Below are 17,506 nucleotides of genomic sequence, written 5' to 3'. Positions count from 1 at the left end.
TCGCCCCAAGGAGCCTGCTGCTTGGTCATTGGGTCGTCCCTCACTAACCCCCCTGCCGGCCGGGTCGCCCCACGCTGCCTGCTGCTCAGTCATTTGGTCACCCCTCACTAACCCCCCTGCCAGCCGGGTCACCCCATGCAGCCTGCTGCTCAGTCGTTTGGTCGCCCCTCACTAACCCCTGTGCCGGCCTGGTCGCCCCACGCAGCCTACTGCTCGGTCATTTGGTCGTCCCTCACTAACCCCCCTGCTAGCCTGGTCGCCCCACGCAGCATGTTTGGTCGTCTGTTCGGTTGTGATGGTCGCTTCGGCTTTTATATAGATAGAATTACTGTCTATGTAATTGGGACCCTCAAAATGTATAACAGTAGCCCTAACGGGTTTGGCTCAGTGGATAGAGCATCAGCCCATGGACTAAAGGGTTCTAGGCTAATCCCTGGCCCTGGTTGGGGCATGTGTGGAAGGCAACCAATCAATGTGTCTCTCTCACATTGATGTTTCTCTCTCTGTTTCCTCCCCCGCTTCCTCCCACTCCCTCTAAAAATCAATGAAAAAACAACAACAACAACAAAGTGTAACAGTAAAAGGTTGATGGGGCACCCTCCTCCCACAGGTCCATAAACACATGCATACAGTGGATCCCAGAGACACATACAAAAAGCAGCACAGACACAGAGAGCTAGAGAGAGAACCAGACACAGAGAAAAATGCAGACACATACACAGCCAGAAAGAGGCACAAAGAGACAGAAAAAACCCCATACACAGAGATACAAACTGTATGCATTATAATAATATATATTTATAAGTTATAAATATATATATATTTTTAAAAAACAACCTTTAAGAACACAAATTAACTGGCATTAATTACTGCCATTAACCTTAGTATACTTTAGTGTTAATTAAAAAAAAGATTAAATCTGATTTCATATCTAATATAGGAATCAATCTATATATAACTATTATCATACATAAGAAAGTAGTATGCCCTAGCTGGTTTGGCTCACTGGATAGAGCATCGGGCTGGAGACTGAAGGGTCCCAGGTTCGATTCCGGTCAAGGGCATGTACCTTCGTTGCAGGCACATCCCCAGTAGGGGGTGTGCAGGAGGCAGCTGATCGATGCTTCTCTCTCATCGATGTTTCTAACTCTCTATCACTCTCCCTTCCTCTCTGTAAAAAATCAATAAAATATATTAAAAAAAGAAAAGAAAAGAAAGTAGTAGTAATTAGCTTAACTATTTTCAACCTTTGGTCCTTGGAAAATGACTGCTTTTTTCACCTGTTAATATTTTCACTCTTCCTGACATAATTTACCTACCTGTGACCTTTAGTACACTACCAATAACCTTGGACATTGGCTTCTTTAACCCCTATTCCACCTACTCTTCAGCAAGCTTCTTTGATATGCTATAATAAAATATATTATAATTACAACATCTATGTTCTTACCAATATAAAATAACAAAAGAATATCAATAACAAAAGAAAAGGCTGGAACACATAAGTATGCTCAGAAAAAGTAGTTGGTAGACATTAATATAAAAGACTGAGCAAAATTAAAGCTTATGATTCGAATCTATTTGTTCCTTTGAACTATTTTAATAATGTTTTCAACATTTACAAGATTTCTGGATTAATAAAATTTTTTAGCATATATATATATATAAAACTGTGTATACATCTCTAGTCATATTCAACTTATTGCGGCTTTTAATGAAAATCTGGAGGAGATGAGATTATTGTAAGAGTTAGCCTCTATTTTAGATGTTCCAGTGCCATCAACAAACAATCAATGCCTGTGTGTGCCACAGCTTACAACATTAACATTATTAGGAGAAAATTATAAAGAGAAGATAAAAGTTAAAGCCCTCCCCCCTGCCCAAAAAAAAAAAAAAAAAAAAAAGGCACACAGTTACACATAAGAGTATACTGTCCCCACCAAATCGATGCTGCTCCAGAACACCAGTAACAAAGGATACCTTTCCCTGATGAAGGCTCTCTTGGGAAATGGCCACACACACAGGGCAAATTGTTTTGCTATATAATAACAATAGCTAACACTTGGTGCTTACCATGGGACAGGTACTGTTTCCCAAAATGAATCAAGTTCTTATTCATTTAATTGTCTACATACTAGCAAATGAAGAGAAGAGAGTTTTGTTGTTTTTTAATCACAAGAGTTAATCTTTCATACATGTTTACAAAATTCTCATCCATTTATTAATATTAAATATCTGTGGGCCAGACACTGTCGTTGGCACTTACAACCATGTAAGGCAGTAATTACAGTATTACTTACTTCCACTTTACAGTAAATGCATTTTCCCCTTGTCGCCCCAAAGGTCACCAATTCATTTCCAAATATACATCATTTTTTTCCCTTATCATCACTAGGTTTCAGTTTAACTCAGTTAAAAATATCTCCTAAATTCTTCATCTACTTTAAACTCAAGGTTACTATCTCATATTACTGAGGGAAAAAAACACTTTCATTTTTAAGGTTATTTTAAATTTTGTTTGCATATGTAATCTCTAGATTCACATATTTAACATTAATTATATGTCAGGAATCTAACATTTTACTGTATGGCAGGAATTTACATCACTGTACATTTAAATCGATAAGAAAAAATAACTGCTATTTGAATAAATCAATAGGGTAAAGTTAACATTTCCAGCATTAATCATTAGCCGCTGTACAGACAGCATTGGTGTGGTAGATTTGACTCCTGCCTCAAAGGCTTACAATCTAATTAGACAACATAGATAAAATACATGGCAAAAGAGATAGAACAAAAGGACAATGAGCATTAACTAAGTAGCCATCAAGTTAACCTCTGACATGTTTCTTCAAGGTCAACATAATTTTACAGAAAATAAAGTTCTTACAAGTAGAAAACAGAGATCAAATAAAGTGCCATCAAAGAACATCTGGAAACATGACAAAGAATGAAATGAAAATACAGAATCTAATGCTGTTTATTCAAAATAATATAAATTAACCAGTTATTTCATTGCACATGCAGAGCTATGGTCTTTTCTCCTTTATGTAGATATAAAGGCTTATCAACACATAAATTCAACATAAAAAATTAATCAAAGTGAAAATGTTTTGCTCTGCATACTGTCAACTTGATAGGGAAGCTAAAGAATTTGTTAGCTGTCTAGCAACCAAATGCCAATGATTCTTCTTCTTACCTTGCTGAGTGGATTTAACACTGTCCTTACTTGTATGCTACCACAAATTCTCTTGAAATAGTTCAGATTTATTCTAAATTAGCTCAGAGTAAATTGTTCCCTCCAAATCCCTATGATCTGATTACATCAAATATTTGTAAGATCACTTATTTCACCATCCCTATCAAGCTAAAAATAGCTTTAGCCTTTTATTTTAGATAATCTAAATATGAATGAGACTAGTAATGCAAACACAAAATTAGATAACCTATTTTTAAATAATTTAAGGAACCTAACAGTTTAATGAACCTTAACCCTTTAATACTTTTTAATGATTCACTAAATATACTAAATACATATTTACTATACACATTCAAACTCCCCACTATTACATTAAAGTTTCAATTTGACCAGTTTATTCTTTTTTTTTTTTAAAGTATATTTTATTGATTTTTTACAGAGAGGAAGGGAGAGGGATAGAGAGTCAGAAACATCGATGAGAGAGAAGCATCGATCAGCTGCCTCCTGCACACCCCCTACTGGGGATGTGCCCGCAACCAACGTACATGCCCTTGACTGGAATCAAACCCGGGACTCTTCAGTCCCCAGGTCGACGCTCTATCCAGGGAGCCAAACCGGCCAGGGCCTGACCAGTTTATTCTTAGAAAAATTCAGCAACAAATAACATTTCTTATTTTATTCACTAAGCCAGTAAGTATACTGAACAATACAGTACAACTAAAATCACTGAATATAAACTTACTTTTCAGCAACATCTTTACTTCTCCATTTTCTTTCTTGATCTCATTCATTATTTTATGCTTCTTTTTTTCTCTCTCTTTTTCCTTATCTCTCTCTTTAATTTTTTCTTTGATTTTATCTGAAACACAAAAAAGGAAATGTTTTCAACTATTTTAGAATTTTTCCAATGAACTATGGTGAAATTTCTAAAATTCCCTTTCCTATACTTAACATGGACTACATAATACACATAGGAAACGAACAAAATTTAGTATACATTTTATCCTTAAGATTATTTTTCACTTACTTCATGTCAACCACAATATTAGACTAACTTTAAATCACTTAAAATAACTGACTAACTTTAATCAATACAGTAAACTACAATGGAAAAAGTACAAGCTTTGAAGTTGGGCATACCTAGGTTGGTAACATAACAATGGAAAAATTACTCAATCTCAGTTTCCTAATCTGTAAAATGGTAGTTGACACCTTTCTCATAGGTTACTATAATGACTAACTGAAAAAAGATATAAAATGGCTACCTAGAGCCTATTATATACTACCAGATGTTAGTTCCCTTAACCTTGCACCTTTTAAAAAGGGTATGACTGATCTGGCTGGCTGGTGATATTATAGTAAAATCTATCTATATATATAAAACCCTAATACGCAAATAGATCGAACAGCAAAACAACCAAACAACTGGTCACTATGATGTGCGCTGACCACCAGGGGGCGTTGGTGCAACATGGTGGGCGTCGGCCACGGCAGGATGGTGGAGCAGGTGAGCAGGGGCATCAGACCACCGCTGCTGGTGATGGTCCCGCTTGCACCCATTGCCGGCGCTGGAACTGCTGCTCACACCCACGGCCAGCGCCGGCACACTTGCACCTGCTGCTGGCACCTGGTGCCACTTCCCACCCCAATCGCTCAGCACCGTCAGTGCGTGTGAGTGGCAGCTGCCAGCCCCAATCACCCTTAAGGGCTTCTCCACCTCCCCCAGCTCCTGAGGGGTGATCGGGGCCAGCAGCGGCCACTCACACCTGCTGACGGCACCGGCCCCACTTGCACCCACTGCTGGCGGCAGCCCCAATTGCTCTGCACCATCAGCGGTGCAAGCGGTGCCAGTGCTGTCAGCAGCAGCAGGAGCAGGGCTGCCAGCAGACAGGGGACTGGGGGCCGCAGGGGGAGGTGCCAGGCATGGGCGCAGAGGATGGGCTGAGACCCGCCTCTGTGCCCAGCGCAGCCTCATGGCCCACAGTTCTTTCAAGGTGCACAAATTCGTGCACTGGGCCCCTAGTAACAGGTATAAAAACTCTAGGAATTATTGTCTATAATCTAGTAATTCATACTTTGATTCTGTAAAATTGCTAGAGGCCCAGTGCATGAATTTGTGCGCAGGTGGGGTCCCCCGGCCTGGCCGGAGATTGGGGCCAATCAGGGCTGTCTCGCCCAGTCCTGACTGGGGCCCATCAGGGCCGACTAGGGCCAGCCAGCCAGGGGGACGGACCACAGGAGTTCGGCTGACCGTGGGAGGTTGACTGTGGTAGGGCACTGACCACCAGGGGACAGCTCTTGCATTGAGCGCCTGCCTGCCCCTAGTGGTCAGTGTGCGTGATAGCTACCAGCAGGTTGTCCGGTCATCTGGTCCTAACAGTCACTTAGGCTTTTATATAGAGAGACTTGATGTCCTATTTATTCGTATTTATTCAAGCACCTATGTACCCAGCAAAAGAGTAGAGGAGAATGTAAAAACAGTGACATAGTCCTTGTCCTCAAAAAGCATACGATTGATTACAAAGCCACAATGTAAGCACAAAAAAACCACAAGATATCCTTCAATGTAGCAGAAATTACATAGTTACTAGAGGCCCGGTGCACGAATTTGAGCACATCGAAAGGAAATTAATTAGAAGAAATATTTTAATATCGCTATTTGTACTTTCTCTGTAATAGAAATGTCAACCAAATTCACGATTAACAATGACAGATTGAAACATACGTGTGCAACTGGCGCCAGCAAGAGCTTTATATGTATTGCGCATGCGTGAGTCAACTTACCCTTTTATAGATATAGAATAAACTTGCTTAATTAGACCTGCTTTCTGATGTAGCTAAACTTTTTCCAGCCCAGTGAAGCACCCCAATTTCTCTTTCAGGTAATTGTCAGCAACACAGCAGTAATTATATCAACATGAAGCACATTATTATTGTAGATCACACAGGGAGAACAAAAGGTAAAATATTTAACTGCAGCAGTGTTTGACTATATTCTGCGCAGTGAGAAAACCTGAAGTCATTTTCAAGGTCCACCACTTCTTTTCAGTCAGGTCAAGTTTTAAGCTTTCTAAATCTGTTTTCCGGCTAATGAAAAGAAAACAGGATTCCACCAAGTCTCCTATCTACCTACTCCAGGACTTCTGCAAGGATCAAATGAGATGAGGCACAAGAAAACACTTCACAGGCATTTGGTTAAAGTATGAAATGTTTGCACCTGGCTATAAAGCAAGTCATGTTCCTGGGCCGAAGAAACTGCAAGGAGGCTAGTCGTCCCTACGGAGAATTAGCCGGGCGTTGCTACATGACATCATTACCCAGCACCCACAGCCACCGTTTCTGGGCTATGGGCCACATTTTGCACCATGGGGTCTCTGCAGCGCAGCTGCAATGTGGTGGGGTGTCGCTCCGGGGTGGTGGTGGGCCTGTGTCCCACTTGGGGGAAGCCAAGTGTTGCTTTGTGGGCGCCAGGTCCGCGGTGCCATTTCTCTGTGTGCATCATGGCAGCTCCTGCGTTGAGCATCTGCCCCCTGGTGGTCAGTGCGCGTCATAACTACCGGCCAGACAGTTGACACTTAGCATATTAGCCTTTTATATATATGTAGATTATATATATAGATATACATATGCATACTGCATACTTTCTTACTTAAATCCCTCCTTACTTTCCTTTCTACACTCATTCAGGCCCAAATCACCTAATGATCAAATTACTGAATCAATATTGTCCAATAGAAATATAATGTTTACAACACATGTAAATTTACAAGGGTGAAATTAATTTTAATCATATATTTTATTTAACCAACATATCTAAAACATTCCAAAATAAGACCAATACTAAAAAATTAATATTGTGTTAGTTTGCATTCTTTTTTCATAATAAGATTTCAAAATTCAGTGTATATTTTATACTTATAGCACATTTTAATTCAAACTAGCACCATGTTAAGTGTTCAATAGCCACATACTAGTGGCTACCAAAATCAATAACTCAAGTGTAGACTTAAATAGGTAATTCTCAAAAAATTAAATCCAAGTATTTAATAGGCTTCTTAAAAGATACAGTCATTAATAATAACAAAAAATTCAAATTAAGATTTTTTCATTTTATAAAACTAACAATACTTTTTAAAAATATATATATTCTATTGATTTTTTATAGAGAAGAAGGGAGAGAGATTAGAAATATCGAAACATCGATAAGAGAGAAACATCGATCAGCCGCCTCCTGCACGTCTCCCACTGGGGATGTGCCCGCAACCCAGGTACATGCCCTTGACCGGAATCGAACCCGGGACCTTTCAGTCCACAGGTCAACGCTCTATCCACTGAGCCAAACCGGTTTCAGCAACAATGTGCTTTTCTTAAAGTGATAATACTGAAAACAGATGAGGGGACAGGGATTCATTGACTTAACAAATATGCACTGCTGAGTATAAGAAAAGAGTTAGGTTACAGAGGTGAACATCTGTTCACATATAACTTAAATTATAGAATACGCTGTTTTCACATTTCACATTAGTTTGCTACTCTTACTTTTTGATATTTAAAGTCCTTAAAATCCTGTTATACATCCACATAATGTTATTACAAAGAGCTGGAGCTTAGACACATATATAAGTTATTATTTTCTAAATACACATTTTTAAAAACAAACTATTTACATATTTAAAATCACAAATGAGTAAGTCATCTGAAATTTCATCATTTCATTTTCCAGTTACCTCTATTAATCTTATTACCCTAAAGTTCTATATCAGTAACTATTAAACTTTAAAGTTTACCAAAGTATAATATACATACAGAAAGAGCCTGAGTATACAGCTACATTTTCACAAAAAATGAATAAGCACCTCTGGACCACTCTGCACTCCCTTCTAGTCTTTTATTTTTTTTTTAATCCTTACCCAATGATATGTTTTTCATTAATTCCAGAGAAAGAGGAAAGGAGAGGGAGAGCAAGAAACATCAGATGATCCATGTGAGAAATATTGATAGGTTGCCTCCGACATGCACACCAAGCACGGAGTGAACCCGCAACCCAGGTATGTGCCCAACCAGAAATTGAACTTGTGACTCCCTGGTGTACGAGACAATGCTCAACCACCTCAGCCATACCTGCCAGGACTCCCTTCTAGTCTTAATGCAACTCCCTGAAGGTTAACCACAATCCTGACTTCTAACCACACATATTTAAAACAACTATAAAATTTTAATGGCATGTATAAAGAATATGACATACTATAAATCTACCACAATCGCAAAACACAAATATTTTACAAAATGATATTATATTAGCTTCTCAGGAAACAAAACTATAATATAGCATAACCTACAGTTTTTATAGAACTTATTTATAAGTATACTTACTTGTAGACTTTTCTCAGAGCAGTTTTAGGTTCATATAAAAATTGAACAGAAGGTACAGAGATTTCCCACATATACCTCCTGCCTTTATACCTCCCACATTTTAAAAATATTTATAACTAATATACACATTCAGAAAACAGAGTGAAAGACAATAGTTCAAATTATTAAAAGCCATTATTTTACGTGACAAAAGTTTCTAAGTTGCTGCAATAGGATCATATTAGTTTCATAACACAGGAAAAAGGGTCTTGGAATATGCCTTCAAGTTCAAATAAAGTTAAACAGTTCAATGAAAAATAAGTTGAAGGTGTGTAGTCATTATATCAAAAACATCAATAGAGGTTCTGGTCAATATGGCAGTCCAGGTAAATGCGGTACTCAGAACCTCCCGAACCACATCAAAATTACAACAAAATCACAGAACAACCATCATTCAGAATGCCTGAAATCTAACTGAACACAAGTCCTATAACTAAGGTTATAAAAGAAGACACAATGAGACTGGGAACAGGTTAGTCTCATACCCACATGTGGCAGTTAAACATCAGGAGGAATACTGCTGGAAGAGAAGTACCCATAACTTCTGTGAAAACCAGTGGGGATTATGGCTGCGTGAGACCAAAGCTCCTTGAGACCCAGACATTACTCTTAAAGGGCCTGAGCATGGACTTATTTGAACTCACTTGCTCTGAGCTCTAGCACTGGGACAGCAGCTGGAAATGTGCCAGGGACATATGCGAAGGAACTAAATTGTCTGGCTTCAGGGCAAGGACAGAAGCCACTGTTCCTTTTCTGAGCCCTCCCCTCACAGAGCCAGCAGCGAGATGCCATATCTGAGTCTCCATTAACCTTGCTAACACTGGTGATTCTCAGAGACCAGGCCCCACCCCAACTTGCTGGCCCTCACAAGCCATTTCCAGTGGCTTTTCCATACAAACAGCCTCTCTTGGCTCATACTTCTTTGCTAAAATCTCTCAAATAAGCAGCATCCTGCCCTCGTATCCCTCATATCTCGTACTAAGTGGCACCAGGCCTAGGCACTAGAGGAGGCCAATCTCAGTTTGCAGCTTGGCCTCTTCCAGGGAACCTCTAAGCCCAGTGCAAGTAGCAGTCATCTGGAGATCAGCTCATGTCAGGTGGCCCCAGGCAGGGCACAGGGGGTGACTGACCTTGCACCTCCCAGGAGGTCCCAGAGCCAGTGCACCCAGTGGACAGCTTCAGACCACACTGGATTACAACCCAGCCACCGCTACAAGTGAGACATTCAAGAGGTGGACTCAGTGGGTACCAGAGCCTCAATGAAGCAAGTCCTGCTCCATGGATTCAGACCCTGCATAGCAGCTCTTGCACTGTAATCACAGCTGGTCCTTGCAGCTGATGGGTTGCCAATTCCTCCCAGTGACATGCCAACAATAATCAAGGCTCAACTACAATATTATAGTACACACAACCCACACGGAATGCAGCTGGAGCACCCAGCTCGGGTACCAGGGAGGCTGCACCATTGGGCCCTACAGGACAACTAATAAACAAGGCCACTCTACCAAGTACAGGAGACATATCAGCTATACCTAATACATAGAAACCAACACAGGGAAGCAGCCAAAATGAAGAGACAAAGAAGCAGGTTCCAAATGAAAGAACAAAAGAAGTCTCCAGAAAAAGTACTAAATGAAATCAAGTCAAGCAAACTACCAGACACAGAGTTCAAAGCAATGATTATAAGGATGCTTAAGGAATTGAGTAAGAACTTCAACAGCATAGAAAAAGACATGGAAATCATAACAAACATCCAGTCAGAAATGAAGGATATACTAACTGAAATGAATAAATTACAGAAAATTAACAATAGAGAAAGCAGAGAATCAAGTCAGCAATTTGAAAGCTAAGGAAGCAGAAAAAAAAATCATAACAGTAAAAAAAAAAGAGGATAATGTAAGGAGCCTTTAGGAAAACTTCAACCATACCAACGTTTGCTTCATGGGGGTGCTGGAAGGAGAGACAGCAAGAAACTGAAAGACTATTTGAAAAAAACAATCACAGAAAAGTTCCCTAACCTGGTGAAGGAAATAAACATACAAGTCCAGGACGTGCAGAGTCCCAAACAAGATGAACCCAAAGAGGCCCACACCGAGATACATCAAAATTAAAATGCTAAAGGTTAAAGACAAAGAGAGAATCTTAAAAGCAGCAAGAGAAAAGCAGTTAGTTACCTAAAAAAGAACGCCTATATGGGATTGGCACAAAGTATTCAAAGTGATGAAAGCAAGGACCTACAACCAAAATTACTTTATGCAGCAAAGCTATCATTTAGAATCAAAAGACAAAGAGCTTCCCAGACCAAAAAAAAAAAAATTGCTAAAGGAGTTAGTTCATGATCACCAAACCAGTATTAAATATTAAAGGGTCTTCTTTAAGAAAAAGAAAAGAAAAAGATAAAAAAAATATGAATAAAATGGCATTAAATATATATCTGTCAACAATTACTTTAAATGCAGATGGATTAAATGCCTCAATCAAAAGACATAAGGTGGGGGTGCCCTGGCTAGGGTGGTTCAGTTGGTTGGGTGCCTTCCTGTGCACCAAAGGGCTGCCGGTTAGATTCCCGGTCAGGGCACATGCCCAGATTGCGAGCTCAATCCCCACTTGGTGGGCAAACAGGAGGCAGCAGATTGATGTTTCACTCTCACATTAATGTTTCTCTCTCTCTCTCTCTCTTTCTCTCTCTCTCTCTCTCTCTCTCTGTCTCTGTCTCTCTTTCCTCCCTTCCTATATCTATCTAAAAATCAATAAATTATTCTTTAAAAAATAAGACATCAGGTGAGGGAAAACGGGAGATAGCTGTAATAGTGTCAACAATAGGAAAAAAAGACATAGGGTAATTGAATTGATAAGACCCTTATATATGCAATTTACAAGAGACTCACCTCAGAGCAAAAGATACAAATAAACTGAAACTAAAGGGATAGAAAAACATATTTCATGTAAATGGGAACAAAACAAAATAAAGCTGGAGTAGCAATACTTATATTAGATAAAAATAGACTTTAAAACAAAGAGTATAAGAAGAGGCAAAGAAGGACCCAGCAACTCCACTTGTGGGTATTTATCCGAAGAAACCCAAAACACTAAATCGGAAAGATGTTTACTGGAACACTAGAGGCCCTGTGCACAAAATTTGTGCATGGGAGGGGGGTCCATCAGCCTGGCCTGCACCTCTCACAATCCGGGACCACTGGCTCCTAACTGCTCGCCTGCCTGCCTGCCTGCTTGATCGTCCCTAATCACTCGCCTGCCTGCTTGATTGCCCCTAATCGCCTCTGCCTGCCTGCCTGCCTGATCACCCCTAACTGCTCGCCTGCCTGATCACCCCTAACTGCTTGCCTGCCTGCCTGATCGCCCCTAACTGCTTCTGCCTTGGCCCCCGCACCCAGAACCCAGACTTCCCTCCTCTGGCTGGCCACAGGCAACCGGGACCCGAGCTTCCCTCCCTCTGGCTGGCCGCAGGCACCCAGGACCTGGGCCAGCTTCACCCAGGCCGGCCGCAGGCACCCGGGACCCTGGGCGGCTTTGCCCGGGCAGGCTCCTGGGACCATGGGTGGCGCTGCCCAGGCCGGCCGCAGGCACCCGAGTGATGCCGCCCGGGCCCTGGCTTTGTCAGGAAGGACATCCAGAATGACGTCCGGAAGACATGCAGTCTATCCAGTCTAATTAGGATATTACCCTTTTATTAGTATAGGTTGTTTACAATAGCCAAGGTATGGAAGCAATCCTAAGTGTCCATCAATAGATAAATGGATAAAGAAGACGTGGTGCACATATACAACAGAATATGATTCAGCCATAAAAAAGAAAAAAATCTGCAACAAATGAATGGACCTAGAGCTATCTTCAACCAGTGTGCAGTGGGACATTGGTGTGCAGGGAAAGAAAGAATTTTTAAAACATGCAAAACCTGACTATTTAGTCAGGGCACAGACCTCTTTTCCCTTAGACTGCCAAATTAAAAAATGATAACAGCCAATACAACAATACCTGTCCTGTGTGAATGAATCAATATTATACCTATTTTTTGTCAGATCGGCAAAAAATATATTTTTTGATGTGCCGCAGAATTTTAGTAATTAGTTTGTGTGTGCCATAAGATGAAAAAGATTGAAAATCGCTGACCTAGAGAGAATCATGCTAAGTGAAATAAATCAGAGAAAGATAAATGCAAGATGATTTCACTTATATGTGGAATCTAAAAAACAAAATAAACAAACAAGCAGAACAGAAACAAACTCACACATACAGAGAACATTTTGATGGTGGCCAGATGGGAGAGGGGTTGGGGAGATGGGTGAAAAAGGTGAAGGAATTAGAAATACAAATTGGTAGTTATTGAACAGTCACAGGGATGTAAAGTCCAGCATGGGGAATATAGTCAATAATATTGTAATAACTATATATGGTATCAGATGGGCACTGCATTTATCAGAATTACCATTTAAGTTATATAAATGTCTAATCATGGGGTTGTACGCCTGAAACCAATATAATAGTGTACACTAAATGTAATGTAAAAATTAAATTTAGAAAAAGAAGCTGCAGAGCCTGGCCCATGTGGTTCAGTGGCTGAGCATCAACCCGTGAACCAGGAGGTCACGAGTTCAATTCCGACCAAGGGCACATGCCCGGGTTGCGGACTCGATCCCCAATGGGGGGCGTGCAGGAGGCAGCTGATCGATGATTCTCTCTCATCATTGATGTTTCTCTATCCCCCTCTCTGAAATCAATAAAGAAATGTATTTTAAAAATAAAATAAAATGAAGGAATAAACCAAAAGGAAGGCATGGGATCAAGAAAAAAAGGACTCACCTAAAGTGAAAGAAATTCCCAGAATGTCAGCTAAGAGAAGTCCCAAGATGACAACTCTGCAGCAGGCCTAAAAAGAAACAATCCAGACCAAAGCTGGAAGGACAGCTACAAAAAGGATGGATAATAACTACAGGAACAAATGTAACTGGTAAGTATATCTGACAGACCTGACCATGTGGAAAATTGCACTGAGAAACATTTTATGAAGCTGCTGGAGGGTACAGAAAGACTTTTCTAGACAAAACTAAGCAAATGAAAAAATTAGGCATTAAAAACAAAAGGTTACACAAGAAAATAAAATTATAATAAACTATCTCAGGAGCAACAAATATTTATTTGGTCATAATGATAAAAACTCTGAATATGAATTTACCCTAAAATTGTGGAATAACAATATTAGAAAGATGGGGAATAATCTAGTTTTTAAAAACCTTTGAACATCTATGCTAAACTTTAAAATCACTGGCATTTACATACCTCCAATTATTCCATTCTAAGAAAAGCCTCTATTTTCATTACAGTCAAATTCTATAACTACACTTTCAAGTAAAAAATTCAGTTAAAATGTTCTGGTTCTGTCCTGGGATATATCACATGGTCATTCTAAGAAAAAAAAAAAGCTAATAAATGCAAAGCAAAAACTAACAAAAATTAGATGATCTATGTAAGTTCTCCCCCCCAAAAAAATATATGGAATGTTTCACGAATTTGCTTATCATCCTTGTGCAGGGGCCATGCTAATCTCTGTATTGTTCCAATTTTAGTATATGTGCTGCCGAAGCGAGCACTGATCTATACAGGTTTTATTGGTTACTGGAATCAGATAAGGCATTTGTTATCTAATATGTTTGTTCTGTTGTTTGTTATACTATAATAACTCTGAATGTTGGATACCTTTAGTATGTGTCCCACTTTTACTTCCATATTTACTGATTCAGTAAGTTATTCAGTCTTACATGGGCTGTGAACTCTTCAGCAGGTTACCTCTGTAAGCACCAAAGCTTGGTTATTTTGTTTTAAAAATCTAAAATGTTCTGCACATTTTTTATAACAAACTTAACTTTTACTTGATAACTCAGGCTATCATGCAAGATAGCTGCAGTACTATGACAGAGGCTTTGGGTGTGTAAAGCATCAATCCATATGCTAAGTGGGCCTAGACTGGTATGCTTTTATAATTCTGTTTATCAGTCTTAACTCTCAAATCTACTGTCAATGATCCTTTCTGTAACTGAATTCATCCACCTTTTAATTTGTTATGAGGTTAACAAAAACAAATTATCATGCTTCTGACTCAAATAACTTGTTAGAATGAGAGCCAATGTAAAAAACTAGCAGTTCCTACTAAAGACTTGCAAAAAACAACTCTAATACAAATAAAGGAGCTTAACTGCTTAATGAAATTGAGAGGCTAAATCTTTTGGATTTTTGTTTTTGAAAGATCTATTCCTTGTTTCAGTGTCTTAATACCTAACTTATGGTTCCGATTCAGATTGTTCAATCAGTGAGCTATGGGATAACTGAGAGGGCTCACTAAACTATCCTATGTGCTATCCAGGTGAACTATCCAAGTTAGAATAACACTAAAAATAGGAATATATATACCTAAAACAAAACACCTGGTTACCCATTCACTAAGATTTTTACAAAAAGCCCAGAGAAAAAAGAACTGTATTACATATTAGGACTTTTATATTTGCAATTATAACTATACTAGAGGTCCAGTGCACGACATTCGTGAACTGGAGGGTGGGGGACCTCAGCCCCGCCTGTGCCCTCTCGCAGTCTAGGAGCGGGCCTAAGCAGGCAAGCAGACATCCCCCAGGGGGTCCTTAGTGCTGCTGCCACAGCCACTGCACTCACCAGCCATGAGCCCAGCTTCTGGCTGAGCGGCGCTCCCCCTGTGGGAGCGCACTGACCACCAGGGGGCAGCTCCTGTGTTGAGCGTCTGTCCCCTGGTAGTCAGTGCGCATCATAGCAACCGGTCCTTTCACTGTTCGGTCAATTTGAATATTAGGGTTTTATTATATAGGATTGAATGCATGTATATAATCTTGCCAAATCAATAATACTGTTGCTTAAGAATCTTCTTAATTGATTAAAACAAAACCTTAATTCAGTATATCAGAGTTTTAGAAGGATATAAGCACTTCCCAAATTAAGAGGGAAATATTTTCACCATTAAATTTACCATCAAGACACTGAAAAGCTATCCTCTTTGATTTTTTAGGTTTTTTTCCTCAATAAAATAGCATTTCTGTAAAAGGAAGGGAGGGAGGGAGGGAGGGAGGGAGAGAGAGAGGGAGAGAGAGAGAGAGAGAGAGAAAGAAAGAGAGAAAGAAAGAAAGAAAGAAAGAAAGAAAAAGGAAAATCTGCCTGGTTGAGCATCACAGTTCAATTCCGGGTCAAGACATATGCCTGGGTTGTGGGCTCAATCCCCAGCGTGGGGCGTGCAAGAAGCAGCTGATCATTGATGTTTCTCTCTCTCTCTCCTTCTCCCTTCCTCTCTAAAATAAATAAAAATATATTTTTTAAAAAATGAAAACCTTACAAGTGTTAATATGTATGTAATCAAAAAACCTAAATAGGTCATGGAAAAACATCTCCCCCACATCTTAATGTAAAGGTATCATTGCTTATATTCAGACTTAATTCGATAAGCTGTGGCCTTCAAATGGAGGATTTTAAGTGTAATTTAAAAGGCTAGAAAATTTTTTCTTTTAACAGCCATTTCACTTTAAGGACCATTTTAAAGTCAGAATTGTTGAAGAATGCTTATTTTCAGCCATTCCAATACACTTCCTCATTCAAAGAACTTTAGAAAAGCAAACAGTTTATACATCGCAATGCACAGACTTCCAGACACTTAAAACTTTTAAATGTAACCAATAAAAAAAACAAAGTAACTTTAAAATACTAACCAACTAAAATTCCAGACGAAAAGTAGTATAAAAAACACTTTCTGAGAAGCAACATTCTCCAAAGCTGAGAGATCTTTACCTTGTGCAGGAGTACCAGATGGCTATGCTTAGATGTCAAAGCTTTATTACAGGCAAAAACACCAAGAAAGAAGTAACTGTTGCTGCATACTCATTTACAGCATTTTTAAAAGCTGTGAAAGTAGCCATTCCAATTCAAATATACAGAGAATTTTTCATGATGTTAAGCTACCATTAGATCAGCAGCGCTAAAACCGTTTTTTGAGATTTCATTTTTTCCTTTCAAAACAAACGAACATACTTTGACAATACTCCGTATCGATGCATATTTATATTAAAGATCACTATGTGCTTGAAGCTTCTGATCACATCAAGATCTCGTTTTCAACCAGTCTCTATGCTGTACCCCTGTCAGATCCTTGTGTACCACTAGCTGAATAGGCAGAACCATCTATTTTCAAGAAATGCTTTCTGAAAAGTATATGGCCAGCTACATTTTAAAACTGTCCGAGAAGGACGTCTACAAGAATCGGCCTTTTTCTGATGCGAAAACACTTTGCAGCCACTTGCTCTGGCCCCCAAACCTTAACGCGCCTGATCGTATCCTTGGCTGCAGAAAGGGGAAGAAAAATGGCTGTAAAAGCTTTCTGCAGGATGGTGTTTCAAACAGGAACACTCACAGCACTCGAGCCTATGGGGCGGAAAGCAGAGGGGAGGGAGGGGACCTTACGAAACAGCAGCGCGCTCCGGGCCCGCACGCTACCTCATTTCCCTAATAGGGATGAAAAGCTCAGGCCTCTGGTAGCTCCCAGCTGACGCCACGGCTCTCCACACCCCCTTTTTTTTTGACAGGATTTTCTGCTCACAAACATGAATTCCAGGATCCGGTCTAGACGGTCTAATAACCAACCGAGCGCTTTTTTGCAAGGAACAGACCCTGGAGGATCCCGCTCCCTCTCCTCTCCCTCCGGAGCCCCACGCTCCGAGGCGGGTCTCCTAGACCCGATGGTGCAAACCCTCCGCGCCTTCGCGGAGAGGCAGAGCGCGACAGAGAAAACACGAGTTTCGGCCATGCCCCTCGCTGGGACCGAAATCACAGGCTCCATTTCCTGTCCCCACGAGGGCTGCAGCCTGG

The 17,506-nt window shown here is 40.1% G+C and overlaps 1 protein-coding gene across 5 annotated transcripts in view; it reads right to left on the bottom strand.

The window, feature by feature from the left end:
• Positions 1-14,037, bottom strand: part of RSBN1L (round spermatid basic protein 1-like) — a 54,361-nt gene extending 40,324 nt beyond the window's left edge. For all 5 annotated transcript variants that reach the window (XM_014536977.1, XM_005862911.2, XM_014536976.1 and 2 more), the window contains exons 1-2: positions 13,910-14,037; positions 3,942-4,058 (exon numbers count right to left, since the gene is read on the bottom strand). In XM_014536977.1, the coding sequence (XP_014392463.1) occupies positions 3,942-3,990 (49 nt within the window). In that variant the 5' untranslated portion in view covers positions 3,991-4,058; positions 13,910-14,037. The remainder of the gene's footprint in view (positions 1-3,941; positions 4,059-13,909) is intronic.
• Positions 14,038-17,506: the final 3,469 nt, after the last annotated feature.

The sequence above is a fragment of the Myotis brandtii genome, unplaced genomic scaffold (assembly GCF_000412655.1).
Source record: "Myotis brandtii unplaced genomic scaffold, ASM41265v1 scaffold17, whole genome shotgun sequence".
NCBI lineage: Eukaryota > Metazoa > Chordata > Mammalia > Chiroptera > Vespertilionidae > Myotis > Myotis brandtii.
Note: the sequence above shows the minus strand (reverse complement) of the source record. Positions and strands in the feature narration are given on the sequence as shown.